This window comes from Lichenostomus cassidix, chromosome 9, assembly GCF_008360975.1.
Source record: "Lichenostomus cassidix isolate B80296 chromosome 9, HeHo_3.0, whole genome shotgun sequence".
NCBI lineage: Eukaryota > Metazoa > Chordata > Aves > Passeriformes > Meliphagidae > Lichenostomus > Lichenostomus cassidix.
Window position 1 is genome coordinate 4,653,025 of NC_139490.1, and position 26,103 is coordinate 4,679,127.

Sequence of the window (26,103 nt, forward strand, 5' to 3'; positions counted from 1 at the left end):
GCGGCTTACAAAGGGACGGTGGGGCCGGCAGCCAATGGGCGGCGGCGTGGGTGCGGCGGCTCGCTTTTTGAATTGGCGGCGGCCGCTGATGGCGGATGGCGGCGGGTGGCGCCGGCGGTGAGGGGCGCTGGGCCGGGGGGTGCGGGCGGCCTGCGGGGGTTGGACCGGTCTGTCTGGCCCCTGGGAGGCCTCTGGGTCCCGGCGCTGCTCCGGGGCTCCTCAGGCCGCCGGCGGTGGTCCTTGGGCAGGGCGGAGCCCCGGGCCCGCCGGCACCTGCTGGCTCGTGTGGCCGGAGGCTGTGGCGGTCCCTCGTCCTGCCCTCAGCCCCTTCCCTGCTCAGGGCTCGGGAACCTTCCTGCGTGGTTCCTCGGGAGGGAAATGGCAAACGTGGGAGGTGTTTGCTGTCCTTTCCTTGCTTTAGCAAACATGTTTGGTTTGTGAGTGTTTTGTGTTCTTCAGGCTTTCCACAAACTATTGGGAGGTCATTTCTAAGTGGGATGCTGCGGGGGCATTAGCTCGGTGGGAAGCCTGTAGTGATGGTGTTTGACTTTCGCTCTTTATGTGAGGGAAAACTGTTCAGTTCTTGTCTGTGTGTGCTGCTTGTTCTCCTTTGTATCCTGGCACTTTCTGTCTGCAAGTTTAGTGACCAGTATTATGTTTATTATATGACTATTAAAACAAGGAATATTTTTAAATACACTTAGGATGGAACCTCATAAATAAATAAATTGGAAATTCCATAAAGAAAATCAATGCCCAGGCCAAGGTGTGGGCTTTTTCAAATATACAGTGAAGTCCTCTATAAGTTCAAATGCATGTTATTGGGTATAACAATAACTGCACTGTTGTCTTAGATGTCTAAGAAATTATCTCGAGGATTTAAGTTTAATTGTGCCTTTGACGGGAAGGTTTGTTTTCTTCTGAATTTACATGTAATTGTTTTGGTGGTAATCATTATTAACAATATGATTTGAATCTTCCAAGATTATGCTTCTCTCCACTCTTACTGCCAAGAATATAGGTAACTGTGTAACAGTTCCTGGTGGTGACATTGTAACATTTTGGCCAGGTGGTTCCCCAAAGACTTTATGATTGAGGTTACTCTTCTCTTGCTCTGTCTTAAGCTGCTCTGAGAGAAATGATGTGGGTGACTGGGACTTAGGTCTAGAAAACTGAATTGCATGGAGCTGCACAGCTGTGTGTGACCTGGACATTGAAACTAAGCTGGCAAGTTTGGTAACTGAATATGTCTAGGATTATGATTGGTTTGTAGTGTTGACTTACTGCTCATCACTGTATTAGCAGCTTGGGTATTGTGAAGACCTGAATAATTTCCAGGAGCCCCAGATGTGATCTAAACTCTAGGAGATAAATTCTTTTCTGTATTACTGTTATGCCAAAGTGCCCATTGTTTATTGTCTTCTGAATTTGCTATGTAATAGGATGGTTATTACACAGCTTCAAAAATGGGATGTGCTGTTCTGTAGGGGTTTTATTACCTCAAGAATCCTCTTTCAGACAATGCTTCAATGCAGTATTTGCACAGCTGCTGTTTTAAAGAGGCATTTACTGTCACAAGAACAATTTCAGTTTAAGTGCTACAAAGGGGTATTGCACGACAGCAGTTCTGCTGCGGTTGCTGCTCTAGGCAACTCCTGATATCATTGTGTAAACATTGAAATCTGTGTGTGTGATGAATCACAGGAAGTGCACCCTGCATGCCTCATGTGTGAGAGAAAATGTGCTGCCTGTTGGGCAGGTGCCTTAGAACAAACTTTCTGGTGCAGGATTCGGGTAGGTAGCTCACAGAATATGACAGGGTTAAGAATTCTGCCTTTCCAGTACTGTCAGGTTTGATGGGTAGGGAGAGCACAGATATTTTCTGTTTAAGACAGGAGGCCTCTGTATCTGATGATGAAAGGGTACTTCTACTCTGTTATAGTTAGTGTAGGACAATAGACAAGACCACACAAACAGACATATACATGCATTTCAACTTTGTAAAGACTCTCAAGAGTTTTTAATTTTTCTGTGAGTAAATAGTGCTGGTCCTGCTCTCTGGGTGCTCATTTCTAACCACAGTATCTCTAGCCAGTTCACCAGAAAAATCAAATTTTAGCAAGATGTTTTGGTTACCCTAATTCTTCTGTTAATGTTTCATTTCAACAATGCTAATCTTGGTCTCAATTCTAGCTTTGGCACTGAAGGAAACAAGTGCTCTTAGTTTTTTGATGCTTTGTGGTTAAGCTTTTTTAAAGGAGCACTTGAGTTTGTGCTTTCCTGTGCTCAGAGCTGAAGTTGCCTCTCTGCAGCTTTCTGTGCTGATGAATTGCAGAACCATTTCTGTAACAGCTCTGTTGTCAGTCTTTTCTATCAATTGTGTTACTCTTGATGCTCTTTCAGAGCTGCTCTATCAGCGTGAGTGGGAGTTCAGTAAGAGCCTAAATGTTTTGTTTTCTGAAGTCACTTAGTCATAGAACTCTTCTTTAATGAGCTTTTGGTACCTGTAACTTAGCTTGGCCCCTCTACCTTCCAGCTGTTGAAGAAAGAAACAAGGCATAATCATGGCTGACAGCAGTACTCTGGTGTCTGAAACTGGGAGGAGCCTCTTGGCTGATTCTTCTGTTCTTGATTCAAAAATTATAGAAACCTCCAAAGAGAATGTATTCCGTGCAACTGTTCTGGATGTTGAAGGTAACGGGGGAAGTTTATTTTAAGACTATTCTGGTTTTGCAATGACTGATTACTTGGTTGGTATTTAGTAGTTTTGGAAAACTGAAAGTGCTTTGAACTCCAGAATTGTACATAGAGAAGGCAAAAGGGTGTTGATCTGGGATCCTTTTATTAACAAAGGGACTGTCTTGATTTTTTTTTTTTAACTCACCTTGTTATAAAGAATTGGGGTTACAGCCCCAATCAAATGAGATTTCTGGCTGTTGTATAGAAAGCTGTCAGTTCCATAGGATGCCTCTTCTGTGGAATAAACCATTCCAGGTGACATTTTGACACCAGTGTTTGGAAACTACAGCTGCTCTCTTGGGTACAGGTAGACAGATTAATAGGTATCGTAAGGAAGACAGGTGGAGAGATTAATAGTCTTGAGCCCAAAATTAGTTCAAGAACAAATCTTGAAATTAAAAAAAAAAACACCAATGAATGTTTTGTTCCAAGATAGCAGCCAAAATCTGCTGGTGGTCTGTTGATGCAAATGACATGGTGGCAATACTTGTTCTTCCTCCTAATATTTTGAAGGCTTATTAATGCATGCAAAAAAAAAAAAAATAAAAGAACAAGGTATCTAATCTCAGTTCTGATATTCCTGGTAAGTGCATAGTTTCACCAAGAAAGTAACGGACTTTGTCAGCCAGGAGCACAGAAACTAGAAAAGATATCAGCTGTCTATTTTCCATATTAGAAAGTTTGGGCTCTAAGTTACTTGGGTATTCATTAATTAATGGACATGCTTCTTGAGGTAACATTATTTTCAGGCTTGTTCCTGATAAATAAGGAGCCTTGAAAGGCTGCTGTCTGCCTGTATTCTTCTATACATTACTGCTTGATTTAGACATAACATGGATTTTTCTGCTAAAATACAAATATTACTCTTGTTTCTCTCTAAGCAGAAGAAATGCCTCAAATAGAAACAAGAGTGGTTTTGGTTCAGGAAGCAGGGAAACGTGATGAGCTTCTGAAAGCCTTGGAGGTATGCGGGCCTGAGATAAAACAGTCACATGTTATGCCTTTAGACTTCTAGTAACCAATTTGCTTCTGTACTAAAATTCTCCTCTTCCACAGACCATTAAGATAATGGAAGTTCCTGTAATAAAGATAAAGGAAAGTAGTCCTGATAAATCAGAAGAAAAACTAATAAAAAGTATTATTCATATGGTATGTCATGCAATTAAGCACATGTAATTGCATGCAGCATGTTATGCTTCACTGGGACTGAAATGTGCACAGGCTTTAATTTGGATTAATTGGGCATAATGTCATAATATATGCTAATAGTTCTGATGGTGTCACAGCTCATCAAAATCAGCACTTTTTTTACAAACACTTTCTTAGATATGGAAGTAATACCTGCAGCTCTTACCTAGTGATCTTTTCTAACAGGGGCATAAAAATACCCATTGGGACATCCAGCTGCATGCTCCTGTTCAGTCACACATAAGTTTGTGCTATGAACTGACTTTGTCAATGGGCTTCTCTTTGAATTTAAAGCTCTATTTAAACCAAAGTGCAAGAAATGCTTTTCCATTTTTTGATGTGATAAACATAAAAAATAAAGTTTGGAACTAATGATTGAAATTGGAATGGACCAAATTTTTAGACCCCTTAAAAATATCAAATTAACAAATTCTATTTCTGTTCTTTAGGTGCTGTGTGGAGCTTGCTGTTGCAAGCTGGATTCTACTTTTTAGTAGCATCCCAAAGTTCCCTAAGCTGTTCTGATAGACTGAAATTTCATTTCTCTTTTGAGCTCAGGGTTTTTTTTTCTATCTAGCTATTTCCATTGCTACATTATCAGTGTGAACTGATATGCTACCAGAATTCTGATTCTTCAGAAGCAGGAATTTTACTTTAAGACATTCAGTCTTAAAGCATGCAGCAGTTCATAGCTATTCTTATGCAAGAGAACAGTGCATTGCATTCAGCTTTCACAAATCCTAACTCTATCTCTGAAATATGAATCATACATTTTTCTAATAGTCCAAAATAAACAGCAGTTGAATTTTACACTAGTGCAAGTATGTTGCCTGAATAATGCTTTCCCTTTCATCCCTGTACATCAAGGAAATTAAAATGCCCTACATCAAGACAGACACGCTAGAAGAGCTTGGAGATTCTGATTCCCCAGAATTTGAGACCATCTTCGTTGTGTCAGACTTCCAAGCTCCCATCTTTCCCAAGCTCTGCAAGGCAGATTGCCGTGTCGTCGGGCCGCCCGTCGTGCTGCACTGTGCGCAGAAAGGAGAGGTGTGTGCTTCCTGCTGAAATCAGCTGAGTAGCTCTCTGCTGCAGTGAGTTCACAGTAAAATCTGTCTTGCTTTTCCAATCAGTTGGCAGCATTCCTAGCAAGAGAATTTTGGGCGAAGCAAGTTTCTAATGCTGTGTTAGAATATTGCATGTAGTGAGAGAGTGCAGGCAGACAGTGGTAAGGCTACGGCTGCTGCTGTAGTTGTGGAAGTTGTTGTTCAGCAGTTGGGATCGTCCCATTAGGGAAGGCAGCACACTAATGATTCTCCAGTAATCACTTTATATTTCCAAAAGTTGTCATGTAGGGCAGACTGGGGAGGAAATAAAAGGATGGAGCTCTACCTGTGGAACTTGGGGATGTTCTAGTTGCTTTACCAGAATGCTGGTAGGCCTGGAGCTGAGGTATAACTGAATAGACAGACTTGGACTAGTGTCTGATACATTTTTAGGACTAGAAATAGCAATACTGTATTAAAGGTAATGTGAAAACTTTATGGGATCAGTTTGCTGTTGACTAATAAGCTTTCTTCTTCTTTTCAGCCTTTGCCTTTCTCCTGCCGTCCGCTGTACTGTGCAAGTATGTTGAACTTGGTACTGTGCTTTACAGGATTCAGAAAGAAGGATGAATTAGTAAGGCTTTTTTCTTCTTTGGATTGGTAAAAACATGTTAAATATATTTTCAAGGTACTCTACTGTTCTATCACCCATAGGTTTAACCATGGCGCAAGCCCATATGGGGAGAATGAATTGTTTGTTCTTTTGTTTGGTTGCAAGTCCAGAGGCAGTGATATTTGAGGATGGGTGAAGGCATTATGTATGATGATCATGAGAGCACAGGTGGTTTGGATAGTATTCATACTACACAGCAAGGCTGTATTAAATGTTGAAATAAAAACAAATCTTAATGGTTCTCTTGATGTATCAGCTACATCTTCTGTAGATGTAAACAAGTTTTTTTAAGAACAGATCAGAGTATTTCCATTTCTAGACATTTAATGTAACCTTCTGTAACTTGCTTTGTAAACCACTTCTATACTGCTCTCACTCTTCAGAAGATACTGAAAACTTTTCGTCTTTATTTTTCAGGTCAAGCTTGTGACCTTGGTTCATCATATGGGTGGAATTATTCGAAGGGACTTTAGCTCAAAAGTTACTCATCTGGTGGCAAACTCAACACATGGAGACAAATTCAGAGTATGTAAGCTTGAGTTGATGTTTCATGGAAACGTTTGAAATTTGGCTCTTGTAGACTAAGTTTGTGCATTATGCTTCAGCTCAGAAGCTGTTTTTTCCTGTACTAACAACAATAACTTGTAATGGTGAATTCACCTCTGCCTGGTGTTGAGCTTTGGCATGTTTTTGTTGCTGTGGGAGATCTAAATAACATAAATTGAATGCAAGTATTTTGAAAATAGACAAGTATAGTAAATAACAAGATTCCAAATGGTCAAGTATTGATGCTACCGGTAGTTAAGACAGTGATGAACAAGTGTTTATGTATCAACATACCTGCTTTTGTCTGTCCAAACAATAAACTTTGAGGTAACTTGTAAAAAACTTAAGTACTTAAATGGCGCATATCTTCTTTTAAAAATTATTTTTATCTTGTTATGGATGAGGATTCAAATCTTCTTTTATGCATAAATAGACATGAGTGTGCTTTTTCTTTTCTGATTCTAAAAGGGAATCATTTGGGACAATTATATTCTGTTTAGAAGTAAATAAATGTTATAGGTTTTCATACTATTTAATATGACATCACAATGTCTATGCCCCTTGACTCTCCCTTGTTTTAATTATTGGTAGGATGTGGCTTTTTTTTCTAGTTTGTCTTTATAATCTTAAAAAGAAATCCTATTTCTGTTCAAACACTCCTTTCTGCCAACTCAAAGGTGAAAAAGTAGGAAAGCTGTACAATCTCTCAAGGAGTCATGGCAGTTACCTTTCAAATAGTCACTTTCTCTTTGATAAAAGCAGTCTAAGATATTTTTCTTCATACAAAGTATCAAAAGCAGAAAAAGATCCCATATTCCACTGGATCAGAGATTTGATTTTGTGTTTCTGTGAATGATGAAAGATATCAAATGCACAAAATGTGCACTTTTGAGGAAATGTCAAAATAGCTATTGATCTGATCTCCTAGTCACTGAATTCAGACATTCTAACTCTGGGGAGCTACAGTTGGGAATGACTCTTGAAGGAATATATTCACTTTTTACTGTTTCTGTCTCAAAGTAAAAGGAAGGTTACAAATTTTTCTTGATGTGGGAAAGATTTAAATGGAAATATTTGGTACAACTTAGGCTTTTCCTATTTTGTAGATTGCTGTAAGTCTTGGGATTCCTATCGTGAAAGCTGAGTGGATTTATAAGGCATGGGACAAAAGGAATGAAATGTAGGTGTTTATTTTCCTTCAGCCTTCACCTTGCATCCTATTCACCTGAAATATTGTTTCTGCTCAAATACTGATATAGCACTGATTTAGTGACCTTCTCGTGCATCTTCTTTCTTTCAGTGATTTCTGTGCAGCTGATGATGACTTTAGAAATCAGTTCAAGGTTCCTCCCTTTCAGGATTGCATGTTAAGTTTCCTGGGGTTCTCTGATGATGAGAAAGCTAACATGGAAGAAATGACAGAAATGCAAGGTGGTTGTTTATGAAAACCTGTGGGGAGAATGGAGTTTTTAATGATGGGTGCCTCAGAGCTGTTAAGTGAGAAACTAATTTCTAACAATAATTTTCTTTACTCTTGCTAATTTGCGTTTTTTTTTTAATGTAGGAGGACATTATTTACCAGTTGGTGATGAAAGGTGTACACATTTGGTGGTTGAAGAAAGTACAGTAAAAGATCTTCCATTTGAACCTTTAAAAAAACTTTATGTTGTAAAGCAAGAGGTTAGTGCTGAAAATTCTTGAAAGAATGCTGCTATGTAGAACTGTGTGTGCCACATGCCAGCATGTGGCTTATTCTGAAAAAATATCTCCCATACTAACTGTGTTACTATTATAGATTAGTTTGAATATTTTTAACTTTGGGTGAAGCTCTACAATGTGTTCCTAACGTGTGTTTTCTTTTTTCCTTTAGTGGTTTTGGGGAAGCATTCAAATGGATGCCAGAGCTGGAGAGTCCATGTATTTATTTGAGAAGGTATGTTGAACACTAATACAATGCACAGCATATTTTGGAGGTAAAATTACCATGCCCAGAAGTGTGTGTGGGGCCAGAGATCAGATGGTTTAAATCAGCATTTAAGTTCCAGATAATCCATTATAAATTTTATACATAGAATACTCATTTGGAATTAAACCTTTTTTCTGCTTCCCAAATGTTTTACTTTTAGTCAAACAAAATACTATTGTGGTTTCCATTTTAAAAAGGGAAAAAAATCCATCCATTTTGCCTTGGCTTCCTTAAGAGGTTTCCTTTTGTGATGTGTGTTGATCTCTGTAATTATCTCTGTTACTGAGTTGAACTGGACACAGAGGATAAATGAAGTTTTCTTTCACTGCAGTCAGAGAGTCCCGACTTCAAGAAGTCAGTGTCGCTGCTGTCCCTGAGCACTCCCAACAGCAACCGCAAACGGCGCCGTTTGAAGGAGACTCTTGCTCAGCTGACCAGGGAAACAGACATGTCCCCCTTCCCTCCTCGGAAACGCCCCTCAGCTGAACATTCCCTCTCTATTGGCTCCTTGCTGGATATTTCCAACACTCCGGAGTCAAGCACTGCCAGTGGAGGTAGAGCTAAAAACTTCCCTTCAGCCACACCTACAATGTTTAAGAGCCCTTGCATGCCAGGAGAAATGGTGGTGGTAGGGAATTCTTAAAAGTTCTGCTACAGATTTGCAAAGCAATTCCAGGCTTTTGCCTTTTCGAAGTCTGGAGGAAAAAGCTGAAGTGAAGAGTTCAGACACAGGCCAAGCTGCCTCGTGTCATCACTTAGTAAGCATGATCATATCTGAAGGAAGAGATATGGAGGTGATAAATAGGAAGTACAGTCCAGTGTTACTCCAAAATGCTTCAAATACTCTGCTGGAAGTCTGTAGCAAATTAGCAGCATAGTCAACAGTAAATCATCTAAAATACACTCCATAGCATCTAATCCTTGCTTCCTGATATATAAGGTTCTGATAATAGGGTCAAGTTTTTGACTTGACCTGCCCATAAATGGCTTATTAGTTTGTCTAATTTTGAGGAATAATATACTACTGTTCTATAATTAGGCTGTAATAAAGAGAACCACTTTCTTGAAAGAGCCCTGATAACGCTACAATATAGCATTAAAAAAAACCACCCAAACTTCACTTAAAAATTCTGAAGTTATTTTTGGGTTTTTTGTCTTTGAGGGTGAGGTTTTTTTTTTAGGGACTATTGTAATAAAGCTCTATTTTCTTTTGGTAATATCTCTTCATCAGATACACCAAAATCCTGCGCAAGGCCTTCCAAAAACTCAACTCCTCTTCCTGTCAAGCAGTCTGCAAGATGGCAGGTTGCAAAGGAATTGTATCAGACTGAAAGCAACTATGTTGATATTCTAACAACAATCATTCAGGTAAGCTGGTTTTAAAGCCAGTCCAGATCAATTGTAATAAGATATCCAATGTTTACATCAATTAGTATTTTCAGCTATTTGTATTATACATCAGTTAGTATTTTCAACCTGTGCTCTGCAGGCTTTTGAGGGCCTGGGTGCATCAAAGCTTCATAGGAAGATGACAATATAAACAGTCTCATGTAATTTTACTCATGTATAAGAATACTCAGTTTCAGGTTGGAAAATACAATTTCTAATCTGGGATCTGCAGTGGAATTGCAATTTACATGGAAATTGCAAGTGTTGGGAAAATAGGATCTTCATGACTAATGTTTTAGATATTAGTGAACAGAGGGAGATGGCAGAGAGAAAAATCTTTTTCTGAAATTATTCCAAGAAGAACAGAATAGCAAACAACTTACAGGAAGAGCTTAATTTCTTGAAAGTTTATTTCCATTTCAGCTGATTATCTGCTTAAAGAATGAGCCAAAATGTGTGTGAGTAGAAAAGGAGATGAAAGGGGGTTATGCTGTAGTGATGTATCAAACTAAGTGTTTGTATCTTCAAACCACTTTCCATAACCCACTCTTGCTGAATGGAGGCGTCTCAAGATTGTGACTACAGGAAATTATGATCTAGAAGGAAAACACTGTTGCTTTCATAACTGTTTCTGACACAAGATTTGGCAGGTGGGAAGACATTAACTTTTTTTCTCTTAATTCATCAGTTATTTCAAGTTCCATTGGAGAAGGAAGGACAACTTGGGGGACCAATCCTTGCACAGGAAGAGATTAAGACCATATTTGGCAGCATTCCAGATATTCTTGATGTGCACACTAAAATCAAGGCAAGCTGCACTTTCTGCCCTGTAGGGGAAGCTTTCACAGAGACTTTGAATATTTTCTGCATGTTTTCATTTGCATTTGCTGGATAGGTATAGATTCTTACTAGTTCTGATACATTGTCTTTCAAATAGTGGCATATGCCTGTTCCTGGCAGCATTTCAGAGTAGGCTTTTAAAATAAAGAGACTTGCAGACTGCCTGCAACTTTATGATTTGTTTGTACATTTTTTGTTGTTTTTTTCTCAACCACTGGGGTCCAGTCTGGTTAATCACACTGGGTATTGATGTGTGCCCACTGAGACTGAGATGAAAGTAGAGCATGTGTGTCCATGTGTCAGATTGGAGTCACCTGCAGCATGCAGTGTAGGGAGAGTTGCTTTGATGTAGTTGCTGTATTTTCCTTCATCTTCAGTGTAATAAAGATATAAGCAGTGGCAGCAACAAACCAATATTATTCTTTTCACTTAAGGTGAATCCTGAACCTTCAGTCCCTCTTATTAGCTGATGGTGAATGAGCATGATCCTTATCCAGCTGATACAGGCTTAACAGCTTGGTCTCACTTTCCTTGACACCCTGGTCTAGCAAGTGATGGAATCTATCCTAGTTGCATTTCAATCCTGTCTTATGGATTTAAGTCCTAGCTTAGCTGTGCACTCTTAATTAGAATTGGTTCGACTGTTTTCTGTATCCTTTTTTAACATTCCTCTGGGATGTGTTGTGTAGTGTGTTGGATGCAGCACTGTTATCTTGTTGCAGAGTTGGCTAGTCCTGATATGCTGCCAGGCTCTACTTGCATCGATTTACAAGTATATATTTTTATTCAGTAAGCCAAAGATCTCTTGCTTTGAGCCTTCAATAGACTGGAGGGGCTGAATGTGAAATTGTACAGCTTTTAGGATTGCCTGTTTTGTCAGCACAAAAACCACACCTAATGATGTGTGTTTGGCAAAACACTGATCCCATTTAATGGCTTTATGCAGTTTATGCTCAGCTTGTTTTCTCCCCCCATCCCTGCATGTATTCTAGGAAGACCTGGAAGATCTTATGATAAATTGGACTGAAAGCAAAAGTATTGGTGATATCATTCTCAAATATGTAAGTTCATGTTTCTTTTTTTATGCTTACGACTATTACCTTGCCTTACAAACAATCCACTTCTAGGAGCTAGCAAACACAAACAAAGCACTACTGAGAAAGAACTCCAACTTGTATCATTGTATTTTTTATTTAGACTTTTCAGTTGAGTTAGGAGGTATAATCCATGTCAAGTTTCAGTGTATGTGTCTGTCCACTGGTATGAGGGAGTAAAACTACAAATAGCTACAGTTTGAGAACTGTAACTTGAAGCACTGCAGACATGCTTTTTACTCATACATTAAAAGCCACCTCCTGTACCCTGATCAATAGTAAAGAACTAGGAAAATAACTTTTCACAGAAACTTCTTGTGTTCTTTCTTCAAGACTTGAAATGTGTAAGTGAATAAGGACTCCTTGTCTTCCAAATTACAGACTGTGTAGAATGGGAAAGTTAGGTTTGGGGCTGCAATGGATTTGAACATAAATAGTTTGCTAGGTATCTTATGCTTTTATTGACCTGATGGTTTTGAGACAAATAGTGCTTGTCATTCAAAAGTTTTCAGTCTAAGGTATTGCTTCTGGTGGTTTAAAAGGTGATTGCAGTAACTGGAGAAAATACCTGTCTGAAACTTCTAAAATTCTCACCAAAAGCATCTTGCTAGGTGAGAACCTGCCTTCCACTTGAGCTGCTCAGCAGTTTCTAAGATTGTCACATGTTTGCTGCTGAGAGCAGCCTGCGTTTAATCAGCAGCATCAATTTTGGGCATCTGGCATGCAAAAATGTCTTAACTTGTTCTGAGAACACGTATGGGTTTACAACACATTTTTTTATTATTCTTTATTGCAATGTGCCATTGAGCAGCTTTGTATGGCTCAGGGCATATGAACATATGTACAATGATACATAATATGTAAAGCAGAGCCCTAACAGTTGTTTCTTTCAGTCAAAAGACTTGTTGAAAACATACCCTCCGTTTGTGAATTTCTTTGAAATGAGCAAGGAGACGATTACAAGATGTGAGAAACAGAAGCCAAGGTTTCATGCCTTCCTAAAGGTAAGTTGTCTGCAGAACTAAGTCTATGAGTAGAACATGGAGGCTGTTACCATATACCACTGAATGCAGTAGATGGCCGAATGTGACATCTTGAAAGCTTGAAGGAATGGGAACATCTCTTGGTGAGACAGAAATAAGAAGGATTTGAACTTCAATCCCTCAAGCTCTGCATATGACCCTTTCATGAAAGGTCTGAGTTCCTTCTCTGTTAAACAGCTTTCAAGGTAGTTTGATTATATTCATTTGTTGCTGGAAAAAGTTCCTCCCAAATACATGTCTTCTCTTTTCTGTAAAGGTAACTAGAGCTGCTGCTTTGACTGGTCCCCTCCCTGAGTTTGTGAGACTTGTATTTCTAAAGTAGCTTTTAACTTTCTTTGGGCAGCTGTGAAGCTCCAGGGAGGTAGAATTTCTCAGCGTTCTTGTGACTAATGAATAGGAGCCTAACAGTGGAGATCTAACAGGAAGATGATCTTCAAAGAAAATTATCTGAAGATGAGTCTTAAGACTCTTGAGCTCTTCAGATATGTGTGTACTGTTAATAGTGCAGTGAAGCTTTAGCTCCTCTACTGTATCCAAATAATGAAGTAATCACACTGACAGATTTCAGCTTGTGTTTTCTGAGGACTAAGAATTACATCAAAATATTGATATCTAAAAGATGGGGAACAAATAAGAGAACAGATTGTCCCCTGTCTCACTCCACATTATCACCTGAAACAAGGGCTGAGGGGTTGATATGGACACTTTAAAACTAGACATTCTGAGAATATAAATCACTGTGCAGTTTTAATATAATGTGGCTTTTAGCACGCTCTGTTAATGACTGCAGTAAACAATTTCACACTTGTATAGCACTGCTAATTTCAAGGAAGGCAGTTTTTCTCTGATCTTCTGTTTTTCTTGTGTATGTGTGTAAAAAACAAAAAGAGAGTGAACATTATTTCCTTTTTCCCAGATAAATCAAGCTAAACCTGAATGTGGCCGCCAAAGCCTAGCTGAGCTTCTTATCCGTCCTGTTCAAAGGCTGCCCAGTGTTGCCCTTCTACTAAATGGTAACCTAGTGATGTATTTTTTTTATTAGTTTGTCTGGGAAGGTGTTAAAACCACATGATAATGTGTACTTTTTGTCATTAGCAACAGCTTTTCTCATCTAAAACAGACCTGATTATGTGAGTTAACAGTGATTACTGGCAGTCAGTGAGACCCACTACTGCAGAAAGCACACTTCTGACTAAATTTCACTTGTTCATACATTTGTGTGCAGGATACAGATAGAGGAACAGTTTGCACTGACAATTCTGTCTCTTCAAACAAGCATATAATTGGGAATCAAATGAAACTAACATAAACTAGAGAGGAAATCGTATTGACAAGGCTCACAGTTTCATATGTTCTACCTGGTATCAACCACTTGCTGTAATAATTTTGTTAATAAAAATAATAAAAATTCCACTTCATCATCCTTTGCTTCAGGTAGAAAAAGACTTCTATGCTTGTCTCTGCACTTCAATTTAATTTTATGTTTAACAGTGTAAGGGTTTGTTTTTTGTATTGTACGTGTTTGGGTTTTTTCCCTAATGAGATGCCTGGACAGCTGCTGCTCAGCCTAGTACCCCACTTAATCAGTGCTATTTGGACTCCAGGATAGATCTGATTTCTTCAGTCAGCTTATCTTAACTCAGTTTAAACTTGAGTTTTTCAGATTTCTTTTCAGGTACTTGTGATATGTGTGGAGTTTTTATTTCTTTAATTTTTTTCTTTATTTGCAGATATTAAGAAACATACAGCAGAAGAGAACCCAGATAAAGTAACTCTAGAGAGAGCTATTGAATCATTAAAGGAGGTGATGACGTAAGTCATGTTGATTCTATGAAACATGCTGTTAAACATACTGCATTTAGATCCCTCTGTTCCTTCTAAATTGCTGTCAATGTTTTGTTGCCACAAGTAACAGAAAGTAAACATAACTGTATGTGTTCTTCAGCCTCCCTTTGGCTGCTGTTGGTGCTTTGGAGTTGTTTGCCAGAGCTCTGAAGGAGCCTGTGGCATTGTTACCCAGCACTTGTACCTGAAGCTGTGCTGACTCCCTGCCTCAGCAGGAAACCTTCCCAGTCCTCTGTTCTGATCCAGCTCCTATTTCTATCTGTCCCTCTAGAATGGAAATGATGTTTTTTTTCTGTACTTCTATGCATATATCCATTAAAAGGACACACTTTTGGTGGGAGATTTGTTTCTCTTCTGTATTAGCTCTTCTTGGCACTGTTCCAACAGTTAATTAGATGAAAGCTGAAGTTGTTTAGATTGTAAGTCTCACCTCTTTTGAAGTGTAGCGTATGTCTCCAGCAACGAGAACCCCTTCATTAATTGGGTAAATGTTTGTCCAGTTTGAACAACAATTTTTAGATTGTAATTATTCTTGCATCTGCTGCTTGGTGAGCTGCAGTCCTGATTTGGGGGATAAAATGCAGGCTGTAAAGAACTGCACTGTGTCTAGTTCAAAATCTTGCAGGGCAGGGGAGGGGAATTCTATGTAAACTGAATAGTGTGCCAAGTGCTGGTAACATGACAAGAAAAGTGTTCTAGGGCTGAAGTTTCCCATGTGATTGCATGTGGTATTTGGTTATTTTGTCAGGCAAGTGTGGCAAGTGCTGCTGTATAAATTCTATCCCTGAATGTGTAGCTTTATTTCTTTTGTGTCTTAAATGCAGTGCATTCTTTTACTGTTGCTTGGTATTGAAGATTAATATAATATGCTTCCCTTAGACACATTAATGAAGACAAAAGAAAAACAGAAGCACAAAGGCAGTTCTTTGACGTTGTCTATGAAGTGGATGGATGTCCAGTAAGTCATTAGATCTGTTAAATGACTGCACTATTCTGTTCCCTTTGCAGAAATGTGTGAAGTTACAATGCAATGGTGCTGGTTTAAACAGATTGCCAGTGTTAAGCTGTAAGCAAGCAGTAATCCAGCCCTTGGACTAAATGCTTAATGAGATTTTTGCTTCTGTCACTTAGGCCAATCTCCTGTCCTCTCACCGGAGCTTAGTTCAGCGTCTGGAAACTGTAGCACTTGGTGATGACCTCTGTGACAGGGGAGAGCAGGTCACACTCTTCCTGTTCAATGATTGCCTAGAGGTAAGATGACTATACAAGCACATCTCATGAACTGAATTGTAAAAGGCTTGACACTTCACATGAATATAAATAAGTAAAATTTAAGAGCTTTTGAAGCAATCAACAGATTGCTGATAGGCTAACACATGCTGATGTTTCCTTTCTGTCAGCTACTGTATAAACCAACATGGTCATGTCTGCATGGCTGAGAGGTGTTAATGTAGCCTTTAATGTCTTGCAGCCAGGGTAAAAACATAAAAGCAGCTTAATATGTTAAAATGTTTATCTGAATAGGACTTTGAGTAGTACCAATGGATAAAAAAGCTTTGGAGTCCTTGGCTCAGGAGATTTTGTCCTTTTGAAGTTTAGTTTTATTTAATGGGAGTAAATAGTGGGCCTCAATAGATCTGTCTGTTCTTAGGCTACCAAAAAAAAAATCAAAATGAATGCCTCAGACTAAAAATATGTTCAGAAGAACTAGAGAGGAAAAATCTAACTGGGTTTTGCAGACTAATGTAGAGAAACTGAAGTTATAAAAGACACTCTCATAAAGTACTTGTTGCTGTCTGCAGCAGTGGAGAACATTGTCTTTATAGAAGACTAGCTCTAAAATAATTCAAAATTAGTGCTGTCCTAAGCAGCACTTGGAGACAAAAGCCTGTTGTTGACTAGTGATGAACTCTTCCTGGGAGTCCAGCTGACTCGGTTTCATCACTTCTTATAAAGGAAGGAAAGGAAAATAAAACCCCTTTTAATAACACCTCCTGGCTTGTCTCTTGCACAAGAGACAAGCAACTGAAGATGCCTTACTTTAACACACAAGTATCTTTATACATTTTTTGTGCAAAGCCTCCTCAATGGCAACAACAAGTGATATTTCTAGGACATAACACACCACGCCTTAAGTTGGTTAATGAATATAGATGTCTTTTCTGTTTGAATCTAGACTACCTTGTGGTAGATTTCAAAGGGCCCTTGTTTCTTATGCAAGGTAGAATTGAGGTCTGTAATGCAAAATTACTTTCTGTCAAGGTATTTTTTAAAAATTTATTGTATTCTTCAGCTGAGTGTTTTGATGCCAAGTAACAAATATTGCTGGGCCACTTGAACTGTAGGCAATGAATAGTGAGATAAGTGAATTCCTTTCAGATTTATGTGGTAGAGTAGCAAGATTTTCTGTGCCTGCCAATATAGTAGAAAGTAAAAAAATAGAAAGGAAAGGAAACAATGACAAGAGATCTTTCAACTTACCCTTTCTCTTCTATTTCACTGCAGATTGCAAGGAAACGGCATAAAGTTATTGGAGCTTTCAAGAGTCCCCATGGCCACACAAGGCCTCCTGCATCTCTCAAGCATGTTGTTCTTATGCCTCTCTCCCAGATCAAGAAAGTCCTGGACATCAGGGAGACAGAAGGTCTGTGTGTTTTGAAATGCTGTGGTAGCTAATGAAAACTGTGTTTCACAGTGTGAAGGTGGAAGTTCTGCTGTTGTGGGATGGAATGTTAAGATGTATTTTTTGTATGGTATGTTAGGTATGTGATTTTAGTAAAAGCTTGTTTGAATCTCTGTATGAGCTTGAGAATTCCTTCCACTGATATCTTGTGTCTTTTCAAGAATCCCTGCATGATGCTGAATTTGGCAGAACTGCTAGATAGCATTAGCATAAGCCAACCAATTGGCAGTGTGAGATAAACAGAGTTAAACACTTGACAGCTCTGGATTTACAAAATAAAAACCAAACTTCAGCCCCAAGCATTAGACTGGCCAGAGAAAATTGCTGTTGGTGTGAAACTAGATATTCTTTTAACTGGTGATGATAATGCTCAGGAAGAGCTGTGCTTGGCATCTCAAAAGAGGACTTAATATCTCTGTCTGATTTGCCATACTGCTCCAGCCTGGATAGTGACTTATAAAGAATCTAGTCACACCAGTTTCTAGGTTTCTATCCTGGCAAGTTTTGGTGTTTTACTGTAAGTGATGATCTGCACATTGTATGTTCTGCTTTTTCTCTGAACCACCTGAACATAGAAACCAAATTAAAAAGAGAAATGGCAAAGAGGGTGGGTGAGGCTGACTGCTCTGCAGATTATTTGGTGAAGGATCAGCTGTTGCATGAACAACTGATTGCAGCCTCTTGATGGTGGCTGTGGACAGAACTCTTCTGTTGCAAGTGATACAACAAGCTATTGTGTAAATAAAGACAAAAGCACTGCACCAAATCATATTGTCTGTAGCTCCAACTCCTGGCAGACAGAGGGTTGACCCTTCTGAAGGTTTTCCCTTGAATTATATGAAAAAAATCATTATTCTTTGTATTAACTCCTTGCTTTTTTTTTTAATAAACTGTAGATTGCCAGAAAGCCTTTGCCTTAGTTGTGAGGCCACCTACAGAACTGAACAACAAGCTGCTCAGTTTCCAGATGACAACTGAAGACCCTCGCAAGGAGGACTGGCTGAAGACTTTGTGTCGGCATGTGGCCAACACTATTTGTAAAGCAGATGCAGTGAGTACTCTGGAACCATGTTGCTGATTGAAATATTTCCCTCTTTTTGGCTTTAAACACGTGAAGCTAATGAAGTTAATGGTGGCCATGCCTGAGGTAAAGTAGAGTAGAAAACATTTGTGCTACCTCATCTGCGAGTGAGTGGTTAAAAGGTAGAAAAGGAAATGGTCTAATGGTCTGAAAGTTTGTGCAGAAGCTAAGTAGTGCTTAAAAATCAAGAACCACACCCTTTCACCATCACAAATAAATTATAAATAATTTAACCCTGCACTAACAAGAATTGTACTCAGCTTCCTTCTTCCACAGCTATGTTTCAATTTACAACCCCAGCGTTATGAATCATTTGGGTTGGTTTAACCAGGTGTTAGGTTAAGTTTTTTGTTCTACACCTTATCTGCACCATAACGCAAAAGACATGAAGCATTGTTCCCACAGACAGAAGTCTATAACCCTCAAACAGAGAAATAACAAAAACAGTGAAATAAAGGAGGCACTGGCCTTGTCACATTTCTAGAAGTTCAGTGTGTGGGCTTTCTGCAGTCAGAAAAACACTAATTTGAGGATTAGATCCTCTCCAATTATGGCAAGAGGCTTTCAGCTAATGTTTTAATTATGTAAAAGTCTATGCATATCAGTCATCTCAATTTGTTGAAAATACGTGCATATAGCTGAAGCTATTTGGTTTAAGCCAGAAATGTTTTATGTTCTGCAGTGTGTTCTTACTGTACAACATTTGGTTTGGATTTCTAAACACATGCTTGTTACAGGAGAGGTAATTAAGTAATGCAAACAGCATCTTAGTTTTATTTTGTTCGTCTTATGATCTAGGACTTAGGAATAAGAGACTTGGCTTTGTGGTTTTCCTTCATTTTTAGGTACTGAGTAGGAAAAGTGCTGATTTGGAAGTGCTAATTTACTTTAATCTGTCTGTTGCCTATCTTCAGTATTTGGTGTCACATATAACTTAGATTTTTAATAGAAATTAAACCTTTGTGTAATAAACGTATCATTCCCTCTTGCCCCAAGACATTCAGAATCATATGCTGACAAATTATAACCTCCTATATTGAATCCCATTAGTTATAATTTCTGTAACTACTGCTTTGTACCAGCTATATAGTACTTCTTTCTTGCTGATTTAAATGTCAAATTGAGCTTCAATTAAAGCGCTTTTGCCTGGTTTTAGAGTTCTACGGCATCCTGTGAATGAGATCACATTGACTTTGCCACCTGGTGGCAGCAAAGGCTTTGGCTACTCTTCCTTAGGCCCTGGGAATGGCCATAAAGCTGCTGACTGGGATCCTTCTGAGATTTCTTTTTTTTTGTGAAAAATGCTTTTTCTCAAAATAAACACACAAAACAGTGAAAAAACTCATCCCAGCAACTTCACACTCTCATGTGTGCCCCCTCTGCTACCCAAGTTTTGTAAGTAGGCAGTCAGAGATTGCTTTGCACATACTGGAATTTAAGAATGAGATGTGAAAAAAACCCCAAAACTTGGGTCTGTTCTGCAACATGTATTGCACTTAATATGAAGGACTTTAGTCTTATTGTATGACAGCTGGAGCTCTCAGGATTTCACTTTAGAAATGTGTTAGATGTGTCAGTAGAATAAAGCAGTGTTTATGCTGGAAACTCTCTAGGGATGCCTCAGAACTACTGCCTTTAATTTGGTCAGCCCTGGACTTGAAACTGAATCAGACAAACTGAATGTAAAACTACTGATGAAGTGGTTTCAGAAACTGATTGCACCAGCTGTTGATCTAATGCAATGACTTGAAAACAAAAAGCTGCTGAACTGTATGAAGAGTTAAATATGGAAAAATATGGCAATTAAAACCTCTAAGTCTGATCTAATGAACTAGAAAATTGTATTTTGACAAGTGCTGATGTTTGACCATTATTAAGACTATTTTTGTCTACAGGAAAATCTCATTTATGTTGCTGATCCTGATTCAGTTGAAGTAAACACTAAAGATATGGACAGTACTTTAAGCAGAGCATCCAGGGCAATAAAGAAAACATCAAAAAAGGTAAGATACTACAGAGATAGTGCTTTTCAGTAAAAGTTATTATAGTCAGAGAATTGTGCTAGTATTCCTGTTTCAGGTGGTTTGTAGTATTTACACTAGTGACAGGAAAAACTTAATCTGAACTAAAACTCTTAAGTATAAGCTTCTTAAAGAAAGAAGGTGAGGGGTGTTCAAGGTTTTGGAATATCTGTATATAGTCTTAAGTATTACAGTCATAAGTATTATGTAGTCATTTTTGAGTCTGTTATGGAACATATGCTGTTTAATACTTTGAGTCTTTTAAATAGAATGCAAAATTGAGAGCAACTTAAAGGAGCGGGGGGCTGACTGTGGGGAAGTTTAGGTGACCAGACCTACCTTTGACTTCTTCCTGAATCTCTGCCCTTCCCTTCCTCTCCCATGTTGTCCTCATATGTGCACAGAATGAGAAGAGCAGGGATGATGGGGAGCCTTCAAAAGTCAGATCATTTTGGGTGTGGCTTTTTGGCTGGTTGTGAGAGTCACACCAACACTTGGTACCATCCTAGAGATGTTGAGAATTGGAATGGTAGCCTGCATAACAGCAGTCATTACAGCCTGGTTCTTGTCAGTGTATAACTACTTGTCAAACTCCTCAGGTCACAAGAGCCTTTTCTTTCTCCAAAACACCGAAGCGAGCTCTCCGCAGGGCTCTGATGTCTCACAGTGCCACAGAAGGGAGGAGCCCCAGCTCTGCCAACGAGAGTTACATCGGCAGCCGCCTGACCAGCACCTCCTCCCTGGCGGTGAGTGCTTAGCTCTGCAGGCCAGACAAGTCACCTTCTTAACATCACACTTTTCATGCTGCTGGTCTCACTTTAGCAATTTCCACATCCACTGTGGGGAAAAGATGATTTTTAGCTGCCTTCGTAAATATATTATTTTCAAGAGCTGTTTAATGAGAAGCCTTACTTGCTGAAAATGCAGAAAAATCTTGATGCACTAGAAACTGGGAGTTACCTTATACATTTAAGTTGAAAAACTCCACCAGTCTCTTTTGCCTAGGGATGGAATAGGTTTCCTCTTCTGAGAGAGTGAGGAAGTTTTAACACACTGTCTTATATTCTTTCATGCTTTTGATTTTGAACACTGTCTAGAAATGTAGTGTACAACCCTGAATAATATGGTGAATGTTTCAGTCAAAGTAGTGAGATGACAGACATCCTGTGAAACAAACTGGGAAGGGTGGAGACATATAAAAGCTGCAGCCTGCAAGTTTTTAAAAAACAAGGGAATTATCTCCTCATATCTGTTTAAGAAAACTTGGTAAAATAATATGTTGTTCTACATATTGTAACTCTTCTGCTATGCCTGGCTGCTTATTGCAGCTTTCTTCTGCTACATTAGGCCAAACTCAATTTCCTAGTACAGTCTAGTAAAGCAAACTAGATTTGGAGGAATTTTTTGACAATCTTTGCTTTTATTATAGTGTTTGAGTAAATTTGAGGAGTAAACACCTACTTTCAAGTCTGTGGTTTGTGGGACAGAAGGCCAAGAAGAGGGAATCCTGTTCATCTTCCTACTACTGACTGATGTGTTAGTACTTTAATATTGGCATAATTCAGTATGTTTGAGTGGCCATTAAATTGTACAACATAAAGATATTGCCCTGCTCTCCCACATGAGAGAATATGAACCAGTAAGGGAGCAAGTATCACCATGGACTCCCTTGCTTTAGAGGAGCTAAAAAATCCACCAGTGGGGCTAAAGCACAGTTCTCTATAGAGAGATTTTCTTCCTTCTATTATGATTATGGCAACAATTGTTTTTGCATTCTAATTGTCTTCATTTTGATACAGCACTGTATCTCATTACTCATGAATTTGCAAGTCATGTGCTTTTCTTTTTGTGCATGTCTACCCTAGACAAAAATACTTGTTTCCACAAAATCATAGAAACTTGCAGTGGCAAAATTATGTTCCTGTTTCAGATTCTTCCCAGAGCTCCTGGACCTCTGTGGTAATAAGCTGCAGCTTGGCAGCAGATCATGTGTTGTGTTTTTTTTAACCAATCCCACACACCACTGAACTTGCATAAAGCCTTTTTGGTTGAATGATAAGGTTGAGGGGAGAAGAGGTTTGGATTCCAGCCCCTCAAGCTGCAATACCAGTGCAGTTGTTGAGCAGGAAAGTAAACCTGCAGGAAACCTGAGTCCATTAAGAGTCAAAGCTGTTATTCAGACATATTGTTTCATTTAAATTAAATCCTAGCCAATGCTTATGTCAGATTTTTTTTGTGTAGAAAAAAAAAAAGTGAAAATATCAATAAAGCTTGGATGCTTATTTTTTTTTCCTTGTTTGGACTAACTCTTAAACCCTTCCTAATTGTAGATTGCTTGTTCCTCTTCCACGTGCAGCCTAAGTGGATCTGTCAAATGTGCTGTTAATGTTCATCGCTCCAGTTCTGTTGATTGGAGCTCTCAAAATTCCAAGCCTCGGCCTGTGCTGTGTCCTGGCTCTGCAAATACTCATCTTTCAAATGCTGTAGAAGCAAAAGCCTCTTCCAACTTGGAAAGCTTAAATGGTCATGCCTTGGATAGACCATGTGCTCTCCCTGTTATTACTACCACTTGTGCTGATGCTGGAGATGATAACCAGCGTGGTGCTGGAAAATTCTGTGCATCAGATCCTGACTGAAGTGAGCAAGAAATCCTCAGTTCTCTAAGCTAAGAGGGCATGGTACTGCTCTACTGCACAAAGGGCTTGAAATGGTGTTGGGTTCTTTGATGCTCTCTAAGGCACAGGCTTGGAGTCAACACTCACATGTGGTCTAGTTCTATTTCTGGTTCTGGGTACAAAGTTTATTCTTTCAGAAACACTTTTAAATGTAATTTTTCTGATTTTTCTTTCTTAATGGATACACAGTTGAATTACTTATTGTTGCACTTCAATTGTACAAGTGGCTATGTAGCTCACTGGCCAGAGTTCTGAGGACTTAAATAACTTGGTTGCAGGGAAGCCTTGAGAAGCTCCTCTTACCTGTGGTTTTAGTTTTTTGTTCCCCTATCTGTAAAAAACCCAAAACATCTGGTATAAAATACTTGAGAGTCTAATAAGCGCTGCTCTATAAAGAGGAGTTTAGGATTTAATTTTCAGATATTCTGTATGACTGCAAATGGAGGACATGCCATAAACAGGCATAAGACTTGTTCATAGTGAAGTGTATGTCCTTACCTGCCCAAAATATCCCTATTTAAAAGATTATTTAAGCATGCAGGTGCACAAGCTGCCTAGCTACCGTGACCTGTTGATATGCTGAGAAGCTCAGCTGGGCTGTAAAGAGCAACAGAAGATTGCTTGTGAAAGTATCTTGAGGTCTAATGTGAAAAGAATATAAAATCTCAGCTAATCCAAAGAGGTTTACTTTTAGTGCTACATATTGATGTGTTGGTTGCACTGTAATTAAGTCTCAGAAGCAGCTTATTCTCCGAGCATCAGAAAAGTCTTGCCTAAAAGCTTCTTGCCTAGTGTGTGCCCATCCAGGCACAGCTAAAGCAAGCTCTGACACATCATTGGGATGTCTGTTGCTTCCTGCAGCCAAGGAGACATGTGTTCAGCATCTCATTTGGGGCTCGGAGATGATGATAATACAGAAAGTTGTAGGATTGGAGAGGGAGCTCTGTTTCTCTAAGAGATTATCATAGTGTATCTTGCCTTCATTTTGGAGGGAGATTATTGCTTCAAAAAGTGATGCAAGATGTATATTAATACTTGTTAGCAGCTACTCTTCAGAAAAGTGTTCTTGCATTCCAGATCTCTTAAGAATTTTTCCTTGATACCAGCCTTTTCTTCAGTTTTTAAAATATGTGTTTTCTATTCAAACTCTAGAAATGCTGAATCATTAATTTCAAAAGCTGCCCATCTTCAAGATCTGCACTCAGACATTCCTTGTGTGATATATCAAGACTGAGAAATAACTACTGCAATATTGATATTGGCTCATAAATGATCAATAACTTTTTTTTTTTTCTCCAACAGGGTGTTCATTCTCCTTCCTTGGTCAGCCTTCCCTCAATCTTTGAAAGGAGGAGTCACACATTAAGCCGATCAACAACCCACTTGATATGAGGCAGGTGGAAAAGACTCTGTCTGCTCTGTGGGAGTGACTGACAAGCAAGTGGCTGGTCAGTGACCTGTTACTGACATTAGTGGTACCTTAGTCATTAGCACTTAGCAATGATTAGTAAAATGTTAGCTAACACTAAGTTAATCACAAGGGGGTTTAGTTGTATTGCAGCAGATCAGCGAATCAGTGGAATTAGTAACTTGGCCTTCTTTTAAAGTGTTCCCTTGCACAGATTTATTTCCTTACCAACATAACTGAAACATTTTCTTCTATGGAAATTATCCCCTCCAGGCAATAAACTGGTTTGTCAGTTCTGGAAATGAAGATGATGATCACATAATTTACTCTTAGTTTGGATGACTCTTATGCTTGCCTAACTTCATCCACTGGCAGAGCAATCTAATGTTTGAATTGTGGATTTCTTAAATGAAGATATATTATGAAGTACCTGACCTTTCAAATATTACAGTTAACCTGTTGTACAGCTGCTTATTCCAGATATTTTATAAATGTAGTTTATAATTAAATAGAATTGAGTTCTGTGATTATGATCTCCTGCAGCCTCACTGTAACACAGTGGTATGAGGAGCTTTGACCACCAAAAACGATCAGTTGAATTCTTTGTCTTGCTTTGAAGTGGAAGTCTGAGGAAAAGAATTACACTCCTGTTTAGCAGGGTTGTTAAAAAGCCAAACCTCCACACCTTCCCCATACTTGGTTAACAAATTGTTATTTAATGCATGGGATTATTGGTGTGACATTGTAACTTGAGGGTCCAATTTTGGCGTGTCAAATTTCAGTGTAGTACTCCTAAGGCTTTTATGTGGCTTTCTCATGTATTTATGTCTTCCTTTAAAACTGTATGTTCACGTCTTCTGTCGTCTCTGAACAGTTTGCACAATGCAATGCACTCTCTCAAACTATCTAAATATGTAAATTTCTGCATTTCATTAACAGTTCAGCTGTCTGTATTAGCAGAAGTTCACAACTTCTGGTTTCTTTTTAACCACCTGTGTTTTGTCTTGTATCTATATGTAACTAGTGATGCTTCTGAATGTGTCAGACTGCACTGTTTTTTATATCTCTTTTTGCCAATCTAAACAATGTAAATAAACTGTTTAACACTGCTTCTGGCTTTCCTAAACAGACTTTTATGAAAGTTTACTTTTTTATGTGGGGGGGAAAATAAAAAAGCATTGTCGGGCTCCAGCCTACAACTGTACTCTAATTATCTATGTAGTTATTCTTAATAAAGTATACCACTTGTAGGCCTGAATATTTTTTTGTTTGTTTTTTCTTAATATATTCACAAATATCCCCTGGATCTGTGTGTATGGTTTTTGGAGTTTTTTGTCCTTATCCATTCAAAATAAGCATCTTCACTGAATATGCACTGACACTTATAAAGTGGCTCTAGGAAATAAACTATTCAATAAATACTATGCTAAAAATCCAACAACAGTTCTTGGTTTCTGGGTTTTTTTTTGGTTTTTTTTTTTTTTTGTTAATGTTGGAAGGCTGTCTTTAACCTGGTAAATTCTGTGCAAATTTATGTCAATATCAGCCTGTCCTTACAGTGCTGAGTCCTCCTGCTCTTCAGTTGTTGACCATAACCTTGTACTGGAGGAGCCATTTCTGCCCAGTCTTGCTCACTGGTGGAGAAGGAGGAAGACTATACCTGCTTCAAATGTGACTTTACCACTCCTACACTGTGGATGCATCATTATCTTAACCTCTTATGTCAAGTTTCAGCAAGAGATGCTTCTATTTTTATTAAAAATATAGGTGTACTATTTACAAATGCTGGGATGAAGAGGGGTCTGAATTTTTTAAGCTTCAATTTGGACAGTTTAGTAGCATTCGGTGTAATTTCTTAAGTCTTTA

General features: G+C 38.7%; 1 protein-coding gene across 9 annotated transcripts; it reads left to right on the forward strand.

The window, feature by feature from the left end:
- On the forward strand, positions 1-25,495 carry ECT2 (epithelial cell transforming 2). Of its 9 annotated transcripts, none has more exons than XM_085069025.1 (26): positions 1-117; positions 2,537-2,694; positions 3,621-3,703; positions 3,796-3,888; positions 4,795-4,977; positions 5,518-5,607; positions 6,064-6,171; positions 7,299-7,372; positions 7,493-7,623; positions 7,757-7,872; positions 8,063-8,125; positions 8,490-8,712; positions 9,390-9,526; positions 10,236-10,355; positions 11,380-11,448; positions 12,375-12,485; positions 13,441-13,537; positions 14,255-14,336; positions 15,249-15,327; positions 15,501-15,620; positions 16,875-17,013; positions 17,949-18,103; positions 20,029-20,136; positions 20,754-20,900; positions 22,485-22,791; positions 24,132-25,495. In XM_085069025.1, exons 2-25 carry the CDS (start codon positions 2,565-2,567, stop codon positions 22,788-22,790), a joined length of 2,964 nt encoding a protein of 987 aa, XP_084925151.1. In that variant the 5' UTR covers positions 1-117; positions 2,537-2,564; the 3' UTR covers position 22,791; positions 24,132-25,495. The 9 variants fall into 9 exon arrangements, with proteins under 9 accessions (XP_084925151.1, XP_084925153.1, XP_084925156.1 ...); XM_085069027.1 differs by having other exon boundaries at positions 3,624-3,703; XM_085069026.1 differs by lacking the exon at positions 1-117 and adding an exon at positions 684-766.
- Positions 25,496-26,103: the final 608 nt, after the last annotated feature.